This window comes from Zea mays, chromosome 7, assembly GCF_902167145.1.
Source record: "Zea mays cultivar B73 chromosome 7, Zm-B73-REFERENCE-NAM-5.0, whole genome shotgun sequence".
In the NCBI taxonomy this organism is placed as follows: domain Eukaryota; kingdom Viridiplantae; phylum Streptophyta; class Magnoliopsida; order Poales; family Poaceae; genus Zea; species Zea mays.
In genome coordinates this window covers 178,652,783-178,672,469 of record NC_050102.1, presented here as the reverse complement: position 1 = coordinate 178,672,469, position 19,687 = coordinate 178,652,783, and the positions used below count along the sequence as shown (strand labels likewise).

The following is a 19,687-nucleotide window of genomic DNA, read 5'->3' as shown; positions in this document are numbered from 1 at the left end:
AGTAAGTACTTGGAAAATTCGTGAGCGGGCGGATGATGATCAAGGAGGCAAGATACGTCGACGACGCGTTGAACGGTCCACTCCACGAGCCTCAACCCATTGCTCTAAAGGCAACGAGGAGCAAGGAGTCGCTACCTAGCAAGGTGGCGCAAGTTGAGGCGGCCGGGCTCAATGATGAAGAGATGGCTCTCATCATCAAGAGATTCAAGACGGCGCTAAAAGGTCGAAAGGGACAGCCAAGCAAGGCCAAGACCAAGGGAAAGCGATCATGCTTCAAATGCGGTAAGCTTGGTCATTTTATTGCTAACTGTCCCGAAAATGATAGTGACCAGGAGCAAGGGAAAAATGGGAAGAGAGAGAACAAGAAGGTGTACAAGAAGGCCAAAGGCGAAGCACACCTTGGAAAGGAGTGGGATTCGGATTGCTCTTCGTCCGACTCCGACGACGAAGGACTCGCCGCCACTGCCTTCAACAAATCGGCTCTCTTCCCCAACGAGCATCACACTTGCCTCATGGCAAGGGAAAAGAAGGTAATCACTCGTAATGCTAATACTTATGATTCTTCTAATGATGATGAATCTAGTGAGGATGAAATTGATTACTCTAGTTTATTCAAGGGATTGGATAGAACTAAGATAGCTAAGATTAATGAGTTGATTGATGCCTTAAATGAAAAGGATAGAATCTTAGAGAAACAAGAAGACCTTTTATATGAAGAACATGATAAATTTGTTAGTGCACAAAATTCACTCGCTCTAGAAGTTAAAAGAAATGGAATACTTTCTTGTGAACTTTCTACTTGTAATGAAACCATTTCTTCTTTAAAAGGTGAAATTAATGTTTTAACTGCTAAACTAGAAGTAGCAAGTAACTCGTGTGTTGAAAATATTACAATTTGCACTAGGTGTAAGGATTTTGATGTTAATGCTTGTAGTGAACACTTAGTTTCAATTTCAAAACTAAATGATGAAGTGGCTAGTCTTAATGCTCAACTTAAGACTAGCAAGAGTGAAGTTGATAAAATAAAATTTGCAAGGGATGCCTACACAGTGGGTAGACACCCCTCAATTAAGGATGGTCTTGGCTTCAAGAGAGAGGCCAAGAACTTAACAAGCCATAAGGCTCCCATCTTCGTCAAGGAGAAAGGGAAGGCCCCTATGGCTAGTAGTGCTAAAAGGAACCATGCTTTCTTGTACCATGATAGGAGACATGCTAGAAATGCTTATAATGATTTTGATTCACATGTTTATGATTCTCATGCCATGTTTGCTTCTAGTTCTTCCTATAAGCATGATAGAGATATGTGTAGGAGAAATGATGTGCATATGCCTAGGAGAAATTTTGCTCATGTTCCTAGAAAAGTTGTGAACAAACCTTCTACCATTTATTATGCTTGCAATGCTCCCTTTGCTATTTGTAGAAAGGGTAAGAAGGTAATTGCTAGGAAGTTAGGGGCAAAATGCAAGGGAGACAAAACTTGCATTTGGGTCCCTAAGGAAATTTGCACTAACCTTGTAGGACCCAACAAGAGTTGGGTACCTAAGTCCCAAGCCTAAATTTGCCTTGCAGGTTTATGCATCCGGGGGATCAAGCTGGATTATCGACAGCGGATGCACAAACCATATGACGGGGGAGAAGAAGATGTTCACTTCCTACGTCGAGAATAAGGATTCCCAGGATTCAATTATATTCGGTGATGGGAATCAAGGCAAGGTAAAAGGGTTAGGTAAAATTGCAATTTCTAATGAGCATTCTATCTCTAATGTATTTTTAGTAGAGAGTCTTGGATATAATTTGCTATCTGTTAGTCAATTATGTCATATGGGGTATAACTGTCTATTTACAAATGTAGATGTGTCTGTCTTTAGAAGAAGTGATGGTTCACTAGCTTTTAAGGGTGTATTAGACGGCAAACTTTATTTAGTTGATTTTGCAAAAGAAGAGGCCGGTCTAGATGCATGCTTAATAGCTAAGACTAGCATGGGTTGGCTGTGGCATCGCCGCTTAGCACATGTGGGGATGAAGAACCTTCACAAGCTTCTAAAGGGAGAACATGTGATAGGTTTGACTAACGTGCATTTCGAAAAAGATAGACCTTGTGCAGCTTGTCAAGCAGGTAAACAAGTGGGAGGAGCGCATCACGGCAAGAACGTGATGACCACTTCAAGACCTTTGGAGCTGCTGCACATGGACCTCTTCGGACCTGTCGCCTATCTGAGCATAGGAGGGAGTAAGTATGGTTTAGTTATTGTTGATGATTTTTCCCGCTTCACTTGGGTGTTCTTTTTGCAGGATAAGTCTGAAACCCAAGGGTCCCTCAAGCGCTTCCTCAGGAGAGCTCAAAATGAGTTTGAGCTCAAGGTGAAGAAGATAAGAAGCGACAACGGGTCCGAGTTCAAGAACCTTCAAGTGGAGGAGTTCCTTGAGGAGGAAGGGATCAAGCATGAGTTCTCCGCTCCCTACACACCACAGCAAAATGGTGTGGTAGAGAGGAAGAACAGGACGCTAATTGATATGGCAAGGACTATGCTTGGAGAGTTCAAGACCCCCGAGCGATTTTGGTCAGAAGCCGTGAACACGGCTTGCCACGCCATCAACAGGGTCTACCTTCACCACCTCCTCAAGAAGACGTCATATGAGCTTCTAACTGGTAACAAACCCAATGTATCTTACTTTCGTGTATTTGGGAGCAAGTGCTACATTCTAGTGAAGAAGGGTAGAAATTCTAAGTTTGCTCCCAAAGTTGTAGAAGGGTTTTTATTAGGTTATGACTCAAATACAAAGGCGTATAGAGTCTTCAACAAATCATCGGGTTTGGTTGAAGTTTCTAGCGACGTTGTATTTGATGAGACTAATGGCTCTCCAAGAGAGCAAGTTGTTGATTGTGATGATGTAGATGAAGAAGATGTTCCAACGGCCGCTATACGAACCATGGCGATTGGAGAAGTGCGGCCACAGGAACAAGATGAACGAGATCAACCATCTTCCTCAACTATGGTGCTACCCCCAACTCAAGACGAGGAACAGGTTCATCAACAGGAGGAGGCGTGGGATCAAGGGGGAGCACAAGATGATCAAGAGATGGAGGAAGAAGCGCAACCAGCACCTCCAACCCAAGTTCGAGCGATGATTCAAAGGGATCATCCCGTCGATCAAATTCTGGGTGACATTAGCAAGGGAGTAACTACTCGATCCCGATTAGCTAATTTTTGTGAGCATTACTCCTTTGTCTCTTCTATTGAGCCTTTCAGGGTAGAGGAGGCCTTGCTAGATCCAGACTGGGTGTTGGCCATGCAGGAGGAGCTCAACAACTTCAAGCGCAATGAAGTTTGGACACTGGTGCCTCGTCCGAAGCAAAATGTTGTGGGAACCAAGTGGGTGTTCCGCAACAAACAGGACGAGCACGGGGTGGTGACGAGGAACAAGGCTCGACTTGTGGCAAAAGGTTATGCCCAAGTCGCAGGTTTGGATTTCGAGGAGACTTTTGCTCCTGTGGCTAGGCTAGAGTCAATTCGAATCTTGCTAGCATATGCCGCTCACCATTCTTTCAGGTTGTACCAAATGGATGTGAAGAGCGCCTTCCTCAACGGACCAATCAAGGAGGAGGTGTACGTGGAGCAACCCCCTGGCTTCAAGGATGAACGGTATCCCGACCATGTGTGTAAGCTCTCTAAGGCGCTCTATGGACTTAAGCAAGCCCCAAGAGCATGGTATGAATGCCTTAGAGATTTCTTAGTTGCTAATGCTTTCAAGGTTGGGAAAGCCGATCCAACTCTTTTTACAAAGACATGTGATGGTGATTTGTTTGTGTGCCAAATTTATGTCGATGACATAATATTTGGTTCTACTAACCAAAAGTCTTGTGAAGAGTTTAGCAGGGTGATGACGCAGAAATTCGAGATGTCGATGATGGGCGAGTTGAACTACTTCCTTGGGTTCCAAGTGAAGCAACTCAAGGACGGCACCTTCATCTCCCAAACGAAGTACACGCAAGATCTGCTAAAGCGGTTTGGGATGAAGGACGCCAAGCCCGCAAAGACTCCGATGGGGACCGACGAACACACCGACCTCAACAAAGGAGGTAAGTCCGTTGATCAAAAAGCATACTGGTCAATGATAGGTTCTCTGCTTTATTTATGTGCTAGTAGACCGGATATTATGCTTAGCGTATGCATGTGTGCTAGATTTCAATCCGATCCTAAGGAGTGTCACTTAGTGGCGGTGAAGCGAATTCTTAGATATTTGGTTGCTACGCCTTGCTTCGGGCTCTGGTATCCAAAGGGGTCTACCTTTGACTTAGTTGGATACTCAGACTCCGACTATGCTGGATGTAAGGTCGATAGGAAGAGTACATCGGGGACGTGCCAATTCTTAGGAAGGTCCCTGGTGTCATGGAACTCTAAGAAACAAACCTCCGTTGCCCTATCCACCGCTGAGGCCGAGTACGTTGCCGCAGGTCAGTGTTGCGCGCAACTACTTTGGATGAGGCAAACCCTCCGGGACTTTGGCTACAATCTGAGCAAAGTCCCACTCCTATGTGACAATGAGAGTGCTATCCGCATGGCGGAGAATCCTGTTGAGCACAGCCGCACAAAGCACATAGACATCCGGCATCACTTTTTGAGAGACCACCAGCAAAAGGGAGATATCGAAGTGTTTCATGTTAGCACCGAGAACCAGCTAGCCGATATCTTCACTAAGCCTCTAGATGAGAAGACCTTTTGCAGGTTGCGTAGTGAGCTAAATGTCATAGATTCGCGGAACCTGGATTGAATTGCAGCATACATGTATTTATGCTTTTGATCATGTTCCTTTTTGCATTTTGTTGCTGATTATGGTGCTCAAGTTGTAAAAACACTCCCTGGACCTCACAAGTCCGTTGCAAAGTGATGCACATGTTTAGGGGGAGATGTCTTACAACTTGACCCTTTGAGACTAACCATGTGCTTGAGTTTGATGATTTAGTCTCGAAGGAGGATTGAAAGGGAAAAGGTGGACTTGGACCATGAAAGACTTCCACTGCACTCCGATGAGAGGGTAACTAATTCCAAGTTCATCTCATGAAATCTTATTGCCATTTGCTCTGAATTGAAGACTTTGGTGAGGCAAAGGGGTTAAAGAGGCCAAGATTGATCCCGTTTTGGTGCTTGATGCCAAAGGGGGAGAAAATAAAGGCCAAAGTGATAAATGGATCAGCTACCACTTGAGAGATTTTGAAAATAGTAGAATAGAATTTTTGTTTTGTCAAAAGCTTTTATTGTCTTTTATTGTCTCTATTGTCAAAAGTTGGCTTCTTGTGGGGAGAAGTGTTGATTATGGGAAATAGGGGGAGTTTTTGAAATCTTTGATCGATCTCTTTTGGAATGACTCTCTTTATGCCTCAACATGTGTGTTCGACATAGAAATAGAGATTTGAGTTTGATTTGCAAAAACAAACCAAGTGGTGGCAAAGGATGATCCATATATGTCCAAATTGAATCAAAACCAATTTGAGTTTTTATTTGAAGTGATTTTGCACTTGTTCTATCTGCTTTATGTTGTGTTGGCATAAATCACCAAAAAGGGGGAGATTGAAAGGGAAATGTGCCCTTGGGCCATTTCTAAGTATTTTGGTGATTGAGTGTCAACACAAGTGTTTAAATGTGAATCAATGCCCATGGATGAACAAAGTGCAAATCTTCAACAAAGGTATGTTTCTAAGTCTTAGTACATTGGTTTTGTGTACTAATATATTTGTCTAAGTGTTAGAAACAGAAAGAAGAAGAGAAGAGAAGACTTGGCTGTGTACAGCCAAGGGGCTGTTTCGGTCTGGGGCACCGGACTGTCCGGTGGTGCACCGGACAGTGTCCGGTGCGCCAGGCTCCCTCGGCCGAAGAGGCCGCTCTCGGGAATTTGCTGATGGCGTACGGCTAAAATTCACCGGACTGTCCGGTGTGCACCGGACTGTCCGGTGAGCCAACGGTCGGCCAGGGCCAACGGTCGGCCGCGCGATCAGCGCGGGACACGTGGCCGAGCCAACGGTCGGAAGGGGGCACCGGACTGTCCGGTGTGCACCGGACATGTCCGGTGCGCCAACGGCTCTCGCATCTGCAACGGTCGGCTTCGCCATTTAAGGAAAGGAATCGGGCACCGGACACTGTCCGGTGTGCACCGGACTGTCCGGTGCGCCCGACGACAGAAGGCAAAGATGGCCTTCCAGATTTGTTCTCAACGGCTCCTAGCTGCCTTGGGGCTATAAAAGGGACCCCTAGGCGTATGGAGGGAACAACCAAGCAACTCTTGAGCATTCTTGATCATCCACACTAAGTCTTTGCGCATCCGTTTGTGATTCTAAGTGATTCGAGCTCCGTTCTTGTGAGAAACTGTGAGATAGTCTTTGAGCTCGATTCTTGGCCGTGTGTGTGCGCATTTCGCTGTGGATTTGTGTGTGTTGCTTCCCTTCCTTACTCCGTGTTTCTTTGTGAATCTTAAGTGTAAGGGCGAGAGACTCCAATTTGTGGAGATTCCTCGCGAGTGGGATAAAGATAAGCAAGGCATAACACCGTGGTATTCAAGTGAGTCTTTGGACCACTTGAGAGGGGTTGATTGCAACCCTCGTCCGTTGGGACGCCACAACGTGGAGTAGGCAAGTTTTGTACTTGGCCGAACCACGGGATAAATCACCGTGTCTCCTCTGTGTTGAATTCTCTGTGATTGTCGTATTGTGCAAGATCTCCTCTTTAGCCACTTGGCAATTATTGTGCTAACCCCTAACAAGTTTTTGTGGCTATAAGTTAAGTTTTTACAGGATCACCTATTCACCCCCCCCCCCCTCTAGGTGCTCTCAATTGGTATCGGAGCCGTTCTCTTCACAAAGGGACTTACCGCCCGAAGAGATGGATCCTAAGGGGAAGGGAATCGTGATCAACGACAAAGAGAAGGAATCCTTCGTCAACGAGCCGAAGGACGACAAGCCTACCGACTCCGGCTCGGGGCATAGACGGAAGGAAGGGAAGAAGAAGAAGACAAGGCGCATCAAGGAGATCATCTACGACGACGATAGTGATGAGTCTACTTCTTCCCAAAAGGATGATGACAACGACTACAAAAAGACGGTCAATTCGAACTTTTCATTTGATTATTCTCGTATGCAACATAGTTCGAATTCGCATTTGCTTTCCATTCCTCTTGGCAAACCCCCACACTTTGATGGGGAGGACTACGGATTTTGGAGTCACAAAATGCGTAGTCACTTATTCTCTCTCCATCCAAGCATATGGGAGATTGTGGAGAATGGAATGAAATTTGATAGCTCGGATAGCCCTATGCTTATAAATGAACAAATTCATAGAAATGCACAAGCTACTACTGTTCTCTTAGCATCTTTGTGCAGGGAAGAATACAATAAGGTGAGCGGCTTGGACAATGCCAAGCAGATATGGGACACCCTCAAGATCTCTCACGAGGGGAACGACATCACCATGCTCACCAAGATGGAGTTGGTGGAGGGCGAGCTTGGACGATTCGCCATGATAAGGGGAGAGGAGCCAACTCAAACTTACAACCGGCTCAAGACCCTTATCAACAAAATAAGGAGCTACGGAAGCATGCGTTGGACGGATCACGACGTCGTCCGCCTAATGCTCAGGTCATTTACCGTTCTTGATCCTCATCTCGTGAACAATATTCGTGAGAATCCCAGGTACACGATGATGACGCCCGAGGAAGTACTTGGAAAATTCGTGAGCGGGCGGATGATGATCAAGGAGGCAAGATACGTCGACGACGCGTTGAACGGTCCACTCCACGAGCCTCAACCCATTGCTCTAAAGGCAACGAGGAGCAAGGAGTCGCTACCTAGCAAGGTGGCACAAGTTGAGGCGGCCGGGCTCAATGATGAAGAGATGGCTCTCATCATCAAGAGATTCAAGACGGCGCTAAAAGGTCGAAAGGGACAGCCAAGCAAGGCCAAGACCAAGGGAAAGCGATCATGCTTCAAATGCGGTAAGCTTGGTCATTTTATTGCTAACTGTCCCGAAAATGATAGTGACCAGGAGCAAGGGAAAATGGGAAGAGAGAGAACAAGAAGGTGTACAAGAAGGCCAAAGGCGAAGCACACCTTGGAAAGGAGTGGGATTCGGATTGCTCTTCGTCCGACTCCGACGACGAAGGACTCGCCGCCACTGCCTTCAACAAATCGGCTCTCTTCCCCAACGAGCATCACACTTGCCTCATGGCAAGGGAAAAGAAGGTAATCACTCGTAATGCTAATACTTATGATTCTTCTAGTGATGATGAATCTAGTGAGGATGAAATTGATTACTCTAGTTTATTCAAGGGATTGGATAGAACTAAGATAGCTAAGATTAATGAGTTGATTGATGCCTTAAATGAAAAGGATAGAATCTTAGAGAAACAAGAAGACCTTTTATATGAAGAACATGATAAATTTGTTAGTGCACAAAATTCACTCGCTCTAGAAGTTAAAAGAAATGGAATACTTTCTTGTGAACTTTCTACTTGTAATGAAACCATTTCTTCTTTAAAAGGTGAAATTAATGTTTTAACTGCTAAACTAGAAGTAGCAAGTAACTCGTGTGTTGAAAATATTACAATTTGCACTAGGTGTAAGGATTTTGATGTTAATGCTTGTAGTGAACACTTAGTTTCAATTTCAAAACTAAATGATGAAGTGGCTAGTCTTAATGCTCAACTTAAGACTAGCAAGAGTGAAGTTGATAAAATAAAATTTGCAAGGGATGCCTACACAGTGGGTAGACACCCCTCAATTAAGGATGGTCTTGGCTTCAAGAGAGAGGCCAAGAACTTAACAAGCCATAAGGCTCCCATCTTCGTCAAGGAGAAAGGGAAGGCCCCTATGGCTAGTAGTGCTAAAAGGAACCATGCTTTCTTGTACCATGATAGGAGACATGCTAGAAATGCTTATAATGATTTTGATTCACATGTTTATGATTCTCATGCCATGTTTGCTTCTAGTTCTTCCTATAAGCATGATAGAGATATGTGTAGGAGAAATGATGTGCATATGCCTAGGAGAAATTTTGCTCATGTTCCTAGAAAAGTTGTGAACAAACCTTCTACCATTTATTATGCTTGCAATGCTCCCTTTGCTATTTGTAGAAAGGGTAAGAAGGTAATTGCTAGGAAGTTAGGGGCAAAATGCAAGGGAGACAAAACTTGCATTTGGGTCCCTAAGGAAATTTGCACTAACCTTGTAGGACCCAACAAGAGTTGGGTACCTAAGTCCCAAGCCTAAATTTGCCTTACAGGTTTATGCATCCGGGGGATCAAGCTGGATTATCGACAGCGGATGCACAAACCATATGACGGGGGAGAAGAAGATGTTCACTTCCTACGTCGAGAATAAGGATTCCCAGGATTCAATTATATTCGGTGATGGGAATCAAGGCAAGGTAAAAGGGTTAGGTAAAATTGCAATTTCTAATGAGCATTCTATCTCTAATGTATTTTTAGTAGAGAGTCTTGGATATAATTTGCTATCTGTTAGTCAATTATGTCATATGGGGTATAACTGTCTATTTACAAATGTAGATGTGTCTGTCTTTAGAAGAAGTGATGGTTCACTAGCTTTTAAGGGTGTATTAGACGGCAAACTTTATTTAGTTGATTTTGCAAAAGAAGAGGCCGGTCTAGATGCATGCTTAATAGCTAAGACTAGCATGGGTTGGCTGTGGCATCGCCGCTTAGCACATGTGGGGATGAAGAACCTTCACAAGCTTCTAAAGGGAGAACATGTGATAGGTTTGACTAACGTGCATTTCGAAAAAGATAGACCTTGTGCAGCTTGTCAAGCAGGTAAACAAGTGGGAGGAGCGCATCACGGCAAGAACGTGATGACCACTTCAAGACCCCTGGAGCTGCTGCACATGGACCTCTTCGGACCTGTCGCCTATCTGAGCATAGGAGGGAGTAAGTATGGTTTAGTTATTGTTGATGATTTTTCCCGCTTCACTTGGGTGTTCTTTTTGCAGGATAAGTCTGAAACCCAAGGGTCCCTCAAGCGCTTCCTCAGGAGAGCTCAAAATGAGTTTGAGCTCAAGGTGAAGAAGATAAGAAGCGACAACGGGTCCGAGTTCAAGAACCTTCAAGTGGAGGAGTTCCTTGAGGAGGAAGGGATCAAGCATGAGTTCTCCGCTCCCTACACACCACAGCAAAATGGTGTGGTAGAGAGGAAGAACAGGACGCTAATTGATATGGCAAGGACTATGCTTGGAGAGTTCAAGACCCCCGAGCGATTTTGGTCGGAAGCCGTGAACACGGCTTGCCACGCCATCAACAGGGTCTACCTTCACCACCTCCTCAAGAAGACGTCATATGAGCTTCTAACCGGTAACAAACCCAATGTATCTTACTTTCGTGTATTTGGGAGCAAGTGCTACATTCTAGTGAAGAAGGGTAGAAATTCTAAGTTTGCTCCCAAAGCTGTAGAAGGGTTTTTATTAGGTTATGACTCAAATACAAAGGCGTATAGAGTCTTCAACAAATCATCGGGTTTGGTTGAAGTTTCTAGCGACGTTGTATTTGATGAGACTAATGGCTCTCCAAGAGAGCAAGTTGTTGATTGTGATGATGTAGATGAAGAAGATGTTCCAACGGCCGCTATACGAACCATGGCGATTGGAGAAGTGCGGCCACAGGAACAAGATGAACGAGATCAACCATCTTCCTCAACTATGGTGCTACCCCCAACTCAAGACGAGGAACAGGTTCATCAACAGGAGGAGGCGTGGGATCAAGGGGGAGCACAAGATGATCAAGAGATGGAGGAAGAAGCGCAACCAGCACCTCCAACCCAAGTTCGAGCGATGATTCAAAGGGATCATCCCGTCGATCAAATTCTGGGTGACATTAGCAAGGGAGTAACTACTCGATCCCGATTAGCTAATTTTTGTGAGCATTACTCCTTTGTCTCTTCTATTGAGCCTTTCAGGGTAGAGGAGGCCTTGCTAGATCCAGACTGGGTGTTGGCCATGCAGGAGGAGCTCAACAACTTCAAGCGCAATGAAGTTTGGACACTGGTGCCTCGTCCGAAGCAAAATGTTGTGGGAACCAAGTGGGTGTTCCGCAACAAACAGGACGAGCACGGGGTGCTGACGAGGAACAAGGCTCGACTTGTGGCAAAAGGTTATGCCCAAGTCGCAGGTTTGGATTTCGAGGAGACTTTTGCTCCTGTGGCTAGGCTAGAGTCAATTCGAATCTTGCTAGCATATGCCGCTCACCATTCTTTCAGGTTGTACCAAATGGATGTGAAGAGTGCCTTCCTCAACGGACCAATCAAGGAGGAGGTGTACGTGGAGCAACCCCCTGGCTTCAAGGATGAACGGTATCCCGACCATGTGTGTAAGCTCTCTAAGGCGCTCTATGGACTTAAGCAAGCCCCAAGAGCATGGTATGAATGCCTTAGAGATTTCTTAGTTGCTAATGCTTTCAAGGTTGGGAAAGCCGATCCAACTCTTTTTACAAAGACATGTGATGGTGATTTGTTTGTGTGCCAAATTTATGTCGATGACATAATATTTGGTTCTACTAACCAAAAGTCTTGTGAAGAGTTTAGCAGGGTGATGACGCAGAAATTCGAGATGTCGATGATGGGCGAGTTGAACTACTTCCTTGGGTTCCAAGTGAAGCAACTCAAGGACGGCACCTTCATCTCCCAAACGAAGTACACGCAAGATCTGCTAAAGCGGTTTGGGATGAAGGACGCCAAGCCCGCAAAGACTCCGATGGGGACCGACGAACACACCAACCTCAACAAAGGAGGTAAGTCCGTTGATCAAAAAGCATACCGGTCAATGATAGGTTCTCTGCTTTATTTATGTGCTAGTAGACCGAATATTATGCTTAGCGTATGCATGTGTGCTAGATTTCAATCCGATCCTAAGGAGTGTCACTTAGTGGCGGTGAAGCGAATTCTTAGATATTTGGTTGCTACGCCTTGCTTCGGGCTCTGGTATCCAAAGGGGTCTACCTTTGACTTAGTTGGATACTCAGACTCCGACTATGCTGGATGTAAGGTCGATAGAAAGAGTACATCGGGGACGTGCCAATTCTTAGGAAGGTCCCTGGTGTCATGGAACTCTAAGAAACAAACCTCCGTTGCCCTATCCACCGCTGAGGCCGAGTACGTTGCCGCAGGTCAGTGTTGCGCGCAACTACTTTGGATGAGGCAAACCCTCCGGGACTTTGGCTACAATCTGAGCAAAGTCCCACTCCTATGTGACAATGAGAGTGCTATCCGCATGGCGGAGAATCCTGTTGAGCACAGCCGCACAAAGCACATAGACATCCGGCATCACTTTTTGAGAGACCACCAGCAAAAGGGAGATATCGAAGTGTTTCATGTTAGCACCGAGAACCAGCTAGCCGATATCTTCACTAAGCCTCTAGATGAGAAGACCTTTTGCAGGTTGCGTAGTGAGCTAAATGTCATAGATTCGCAGAACCTGTATTGAATTGCAGCATACATGTATTTATGCTTTTGATCATGTTCCTTTTTGCATTTTGTTGCTGATTATGGTGCTCAAGTTGTAAAAACACTCCCTGGACCTCACAAGTCCGTTGCAAAGTGATGCACATGTTTAGGGGGAGATGTGTTACAACTTGACCCTTTGAGACTAACCATGTGCTTGAGTTTGATGATTTAGTCTCGAAGGAGGATTGAAAGGGAAAAGGTGGACTTGGACCATGAAAGACTTCCACTGCACTCCGATGAGAGGGTAACTAATTCCAAGTTCATCTCATGAAATCTTATTGCCATTTGCTCTGAATTGAAGACTTTGGTGAGGCAAAGGGGTTAAAGAGGCCAAGATTGATCCCGTTTTGGTGCTTGATGCCAAAGGGGGAGAAAATAAAGGCCAAAGTGATAAATGGATCAGCTACCACTTGAGAGATTTTGAAAATAGTAGAATAGAATTTTTGTTTTGTCAAAAGCTTTTATTGTCTTTTATTGTCTCTATTGTCAAAAGTTGGCTTCTTGTGGGGAGAAGTGTTGATTATGGGAAATAGGGGGAGTTTTTGAAATCTTTGATCGATCTCTTTTGGAATGACTCTCTTTATGCCTCAACATGTGTGTTCGACATAGAAATAGAGATTTGAGTTTGATTTGCAAAAACAAACCAAGTGGTGGCAAAGGATGATCCATATATGTCCAAATTGAATCAAAACCAATTTGAGTTTTTATTTGAAGTGATTTTGCACTTGTTCTATCTGCTTTATGTTGTGTTGGCATAAATCACCAAAAATGGGGAGATTGAAAGGGAAATGTGCCCTTGGGCCATTTCTAAGTATTTTGGTGATTGAGTGTCAACACAAGTGTTTAAATGTGAATCAATGCCCATGGATGAACAAAGTGCAAATCTTCAACAAAGGTATGTTTCTAAGTCTTAGTACATTGGTTTTGTGTACTAATATATTTGTCTAAGTGTTAGAAACAGAAAGAAGAAGAGAAGAGAAGACTTGGCTGTGTACAGCCAAGGGGCTGTTTCGGTCTGGGGCACCGGACTGTCCGGTGGTGCACCGGACAGTGTCCGGTGCGCCAGGCTCCCTCGGCCGAAGAGGCCGCTCTCGGGAATTTGCTGATGGCGTACGGCTAAAATTCACCGGACTGTCCGGTGTGCACCGGACTGTCCGGTGAGCCAACGGTCGGCCAGGGCCAACGGTCGGCCGCGCGATCAGCGCGGGACACGTGGCCGAGCCAACGGTCGGAAGGGGGCACCGGACTGTCCGGTGTGCACCGGACATGTCCGGTGCGCCAACGGCTCTCGCATCTGCAACGGTCGGCTTCGCCATTTAAGGAAAGGAATCGGGCACCGGACACTGTCCGGTGTGCACCGGACTGTCCGGTGCGCCCGACGACAGAAGGCAAAGATGGCCTTCCAGATTTGTTCTCAACGGCTCCTAGCTGCCTTGGGGCTATAAAAGGGACCCCTAGGCGTATGGAGGGAACAACCAAGCAACTCTTGAGCATTCTTGATCATCCACACTAAGTCTTTGCGCATCCGTTTGTGATTCTAAGTGATTCGAGCTCCGTTCTTGTGAGAAACTGTGAGATAGTCTTTGAGCTCGATTCTTGGCCGTGTGTGTGCGCATTTCGCTGTGGATTTGTGTGTGTTGCTTCCCTTCCTTACTCCGTGTTTCTTTGTGAATCTTAAGTGTAAGGGCGAGAGACTCCAATTTGTGGAGATTCCTCGCGAGTGGGATAAAGATAAGCAAGGCATAACACCGTGGTATTCAAGTGAGTCTTTGGACCACTTGAGAGGGGTTGATTGCAACCCTCGTCCGTTGGGACGCCACAACGTGGAGTAGGCAAGTTTTGTACTTGGCCGAACCACGGGATAAATCACCGTGTCTCCTCTGTGTTGAATTCTCTGTGATTGTTGTATTGTGCAAGATCTCCTCTTTAGCCACTTGGCAATTATTGTGCTAACCCCTAACAAGTTTTTGTGGCTATAAGTTAAGTTTTTACAGGATCACCTATTCACCCCCCCCCTCTAGGTGCTCTCAGATGTCAGTTTCCCTTTTAACTTGGCTCTTGTTTGCTTCTTGTGTAATTTGTGTATATCCCTGAGATGAACATTTTGGTAATCTAAGTGCTCATTCAATGGGTTGATTTTATCTTCAAGTATTTAATCTGGGTGCTCATATAAGCGGTTGATTTTTCATCTTCAAGTGTTTAATCGAGTGGTTACATTCACGCAAATAGGTACTGAAGCCCATATGACTATGCATGATCTAGGACAGAATGCTTGGAATAAATAATTACATGGATATCAGTGTAATCTTTTCACTGGATCAGTTAATCTTCTGTTTCAACCAAAAATGTGCAGATTATGTCACTACTTAATTTGCTTTGGCTTTGAAAGATGTAGGGATCTTCTGTTAAATTGATTTACCTAGGATCCTGCTACAAGCCTATAAGAGCTTACCTTATTATATCTCTGTGAGATTACAGCAAAAATATCCAGCTTCTATATATTTTATTGCTACACAGGTTTGCCTGCTTCTATGTTGGTCATGGATATGGTTCGGTTTTACTACTGTAAAAGGGGATTGAAAAACGTAACCTGATTTTGATTTTTTTTTGTTTGGATCAAGATGAAATGGTAGGGTCCTCGAAGGACGAACCATGCTGAGGAGACACGGAGGCGACAGACCTAGGGCAGTAGCACAACCATCACAGAGATTATTGAGTCTCCAGGTATATGTTGAAGTTTCAACAACTTGGTTTATAAATTAACATGATTTTTTAAAGATAAATCAGTGACTCCTCTTGCAGATGTTTGTATTTGTTTTCTCTACTACACTTCCTATCATTTACTGCAGTTTGAGGATTATAATATTCTAGACACTAAAATCTATCATAAGAAGTAACAAATGTAGCAAAGCAGATTTATTCCTCTTTGTTTGGTATTTCATTACTCTTTCAGTTTGCCCCAAAAAAAGAATAAGTCGTGCCTATTCTACCATATTGCTGCAACAAAATTTTGATTTGCTTAGTAATTTACTTTGTCCATGATGTGTCTAGCGCTTGATCATGGTTCTCCACTGTACAGAGGTGTGCGCCACCGCCTATGCTTCTCGCGTCTGATCACGGATCAGGTCTTTCCTCTCTTAATGTTCAGCCGTCGCAACTTGTTCTATGCGTGCCATTATCCACGGGTTGTCGATGCGGACAGTAACATGACTCACTCTTTTGTATTTTGTATATAAAGGTCGTAGGTTGTTTAGTTTTATGTATTTACGGCAGATGGCTGTAAAATGTGTTAGTTAAGCATTTATGTAAGTGTTGGTTATGCATTTATGTGATCTTAGATGTATACTATGTTTCGTACTATCTTCTCAACTACTCTGATGCATTTTTGTACAATGTCAGCATCTGGTGCTCGCATGAATTGACAAGTTACTTGCGGTCTCTGCAAATATACATATAATCATATTGTTTTTGTTTATGTCAAACTTATGTTGCCTCATAGAATCTATATGGCGCCCGATAGGGCGCAACTGATTCTAGTTTTGTTGAAAGCTGGACGGAGGTAGCATCGCTGGAACTCTTTGCTACATTTAGATAGAAATTTAATAATAAACTTTGTCCATCTTAATTGTCGGGTTTCTTTCTAGCAAGCCGGTAAATCAGATTTTATAATAAGTGAACGCTGTGTGGTGAGGATGCACCAAAAATTGCGAGACTGATAATATCGATCACGATTTATGTGTTGACATGACTAGCAAGACACATGTACACGCCTAGAAACAGAGGCGGATCCAAAGGGGGCAAAGTGGGACATGGCTCCCTTCAATTTTGTACACTTTTTTATGCTTAATAATTATTTAGTATTAATTGTAGAAAAAAATCAAAGTTTTAAATAGTACAAAGTCTTGTTCTAAATCTCTAAAATAATAGCTAGTTGCTATAGCTGAGAGGTTTAGAATGGATCAACTAATTGTTAGCTATATCCTTCAAATAAGTATTAGTTGTTAGATGCATCAACCCAACTAAAACCAGTTAACAGTTAGCTCTAGAGGTTTAGAACATGGCCTGAAACAACCATGTTATGAGCCTGCTTGTCGGATCCTCTTGGTCCAGTCCTTGCACCTACCAGTCTGACCCTAATCTTTCCGACACCACCTAAACCAGTCTGCTCGTTGTCCCGTTTCCACCGCTGATCCATTCCCGATGCGACGCTACCCGACTTCGCCCCTTCCTGGCGCCTTCGTCCCTTATTCTGTTTTTATCGTGACGTTGATCTGCTCGACAAGCTAGATCTCGCTCGTCGCAACAATATGACTTGTCCCCTGCGGTTGGCGGGCTTGGCAAACTAGAAAATCATAGCTCTCATGTGGTCCTTTTAGTCCCATAAATTTTCGTCCTGCGTCCGCCACTGCCTAAAAGCAACGTTCATGCTGGGTTGCTGGCACCTGCAGATAACACTTCTTCTCCACATCCGGAGAACACATTCCACGTAGCACGGCATTATTTAATTTACAGCAATGGTTCATTTTTATTCGACCAGTGTACGGTATGCAGAACACAACAGCAAGTCATCAATAGCGAACGTGTGCACTCACTGGTAGCGCATGCATGACGCAGCATGAACATGTTCTCTAACCACATGCATCTAGTCGGGAACCAGACCTATGATCGTCGACGAACAGCTTGATGTCCTCGACGAGCTTGCTGGAATCAGCGAGCTCCGGGAACGCGTAGAAGCCATGGAAGGCGTCCGGGTATTCGACCACCCTGACCCGCTTCCCCTTCCCACGCAACGTCTCCACGTACCTTGCGTGCCAGTCCTTGAGCAGATCGATCCTGCCGGTCACCACCATCGCCGGCGGGAACGTGTCTGCCAGCTCAACGCCCTCCCCGCACACGCGCGCCGCCGGGTGGTCTCGACTTGCTCCCTCGGGCAAGAACTCCCTCCAGTAGAGATCCGCACGAGCCACCGACAATATGCGGCACGCCTTGTCGTGCCTTACCTCGGCCTCAGTGCGCTCCTCCCCGCCGAAGAACGGCTGTATGAGGACGGCGCCGGCCAGGCGGAGGCGGCGCATGCGCAGTGGAGGCTGTGACTGTGACTGTGACGACGTCGCCGACGACATGGACGCCCAACGCTGGGCGACGTGGTGGACCATGTTGCCCCCCGAGCTATCGCCGATCAGGAAGCAGCTACCGAAGTCGACGGGGGCCGGTACGAGGTCGGCCGGCAGTGGGGTCGGGGTCTCGTCCAGGTAGCGGAGTGTGGCGACGCCGTCGTCGTATGCTGCCGGGAAACGATGCTCGGGGGCGAGGCGGTAGTTCACGGACACGACGACGGCCCGGAGCTTCCGGCAGAGACGGCGGCAGAAGGTGTCATAGGGGCCGAACGACGCGGAGAAGAGCATGAACCCGCCGCCATGGAAGTAGACAAAGACGGGGAGCGGGGCTGGAGCATCGTCAGCGATCGCCGTGGGGCAGAACACGCGTGCCCAGAGGCCGCGGGAGACGTCAATTGTGATATCGGTGGATCGTACCTCCGAAACATCCGGGCTGGGCGTGGCGCGGCTGGCGCCTGTCTTGAGGTCGCTGAGGAAGAGAATAGGGCGCCGGATACTGCCGTCCTGACGTTGTGCCACCTGGAAGGCGGCTGCCTGGATGCGCACCGTCCACGGCAGGGACGACATGTGACTGGCGTTCTTGGAGCTGGAGCTGCCCATTTGATTTATTGGTTCTTGCTTTGCTAAGGAATGCAAGGAGAATGTCACATGTGCGCATGCCCGGTTATAAGTAGAGATGTCCCGACGAGCTGCCCGGCCCGGCCCGGTCCGAACCCGTTGAAGCACGACACGGTTAGACCTGATTAATTATCTGGGTCGAGCTGTTCGACGGGCTCAACTCGCCGAACGAACCCGGGATAGGATGGGCCCAATCAGGCTGTGTCGGCTCGTTAAACCTAGCCTGAAAATATTCATCTTGTCTGTCCGAACCCGCCAACACATAAATCAAGCTTAAAATTAGATCAACATAAAAAATAAACATATTTATAAATCATAATTGAAGGATATAACTAAATACAATAACATATATAACAAATAATACATATTTCACAACTAAATGATAGACTTTAAATAAAAAATAGAGTTATTTTGTAATGTTTGTCTTACTAAACGGGTTGAGTCCTAGCCCATTTAGAAACGAGCCGTGTTCGGGCTAGTCCAGCGTGCCCAAAACTCGGAACGAGCTCGGCACGCTGCCCGTGCCGAGCTAGGCTCGAGGCTGCATAGAATCGGACTGTGCCGGACTCAGATCGGGCCCAAATAGCGGGCTGCGTGCCGGGCTCGCGGGCCTCGTGCTTATTGGCCATCTATAGTTATAAGCATGTCCGCACCAAAGCATGTAAACACTATAGGAATTCAATTAATTCCCGTCGGCCTGAAACCGACGGGAATAAGCCCTAAACCGACGGGAATAAGTAATTCCTGTCGGTTTAGGGCTTATTCCCGTCGGTTTCAGGCCGACAGGCGTCCCATGTCGGGGATAAGGTTATCCCTGTCGGCGGCTGACGGGAATAATTAATTCCCGTCGGCTAGATAGTGGCCGACGGGAATTAAGGCTAACTCCCGTCGATTTTGCTGGCCGACGGGCATCACATATTAATTCCCGTCGGTTCCCCAGGCCGACGGGAGTTATTAATTAATTCCCGTCGGCCCTACGTGGCCGACGGGAGTTAGTAATTAATTCCCGTCGGTTCGACCATAGCCGACGGGAATTAACTAGGCCGACGGAAATTACTCTATACTGCTACAAAAACAGCACTAAATTATGTCACTATTTCTGCACACATAACATATATCAAACATAACATAAATCACATATAACAGCCATATTACAAACACATGTAGAGATACGACATCCACAAACACATGCATTTAGACATAAACACTTGCATTTATAATTAAAACATCCACCAACGTGTACGACATAGTATTGAAACATAACATCCACCAACATCCAACAACGAGTACAACATAGTATTGAAACATAACATCCACCAACGAGTATGACATTTCAAACATAAGTTTAAGTGTTTAGAGATAACCACCACTTGGGTGGTTAGAGCTTTGCCCGCTGCCGCCACCACCACCAGGAGGAGGGAACGCGAAGAGCGAGTCAACAAATCCAGTCCCTACTGCT

The 19,687-nt window shown here is 45.8% G+C and overlaps 1 protein-coding gene across 1 annotated transcript; it reads right to left on the bottom strand.

The window, feature by feature from the left end:
• Window positions 1-17,046: 17,046 nt before the first annotated feature.
• On the bottom strand, window positions 17,047-18,211 carry LOC103633494 (probable carboxylesterase 18). The gene has a single exon (XM_008655182.2). The coding sequence runs from the start codon at window positions 18,208-18,210 to the stop codon at window positions 17,122-17,124; it is 1,089 nt and encodes a 362-aa protein (XP_008653404.2). The 5' UTR covers window position 18,211; the 3' UTR covers window positions 17,047-17,121.
• Between the last annotated feature and the right edge of the window lie 1,476 nt (window positions 18,212-19,687).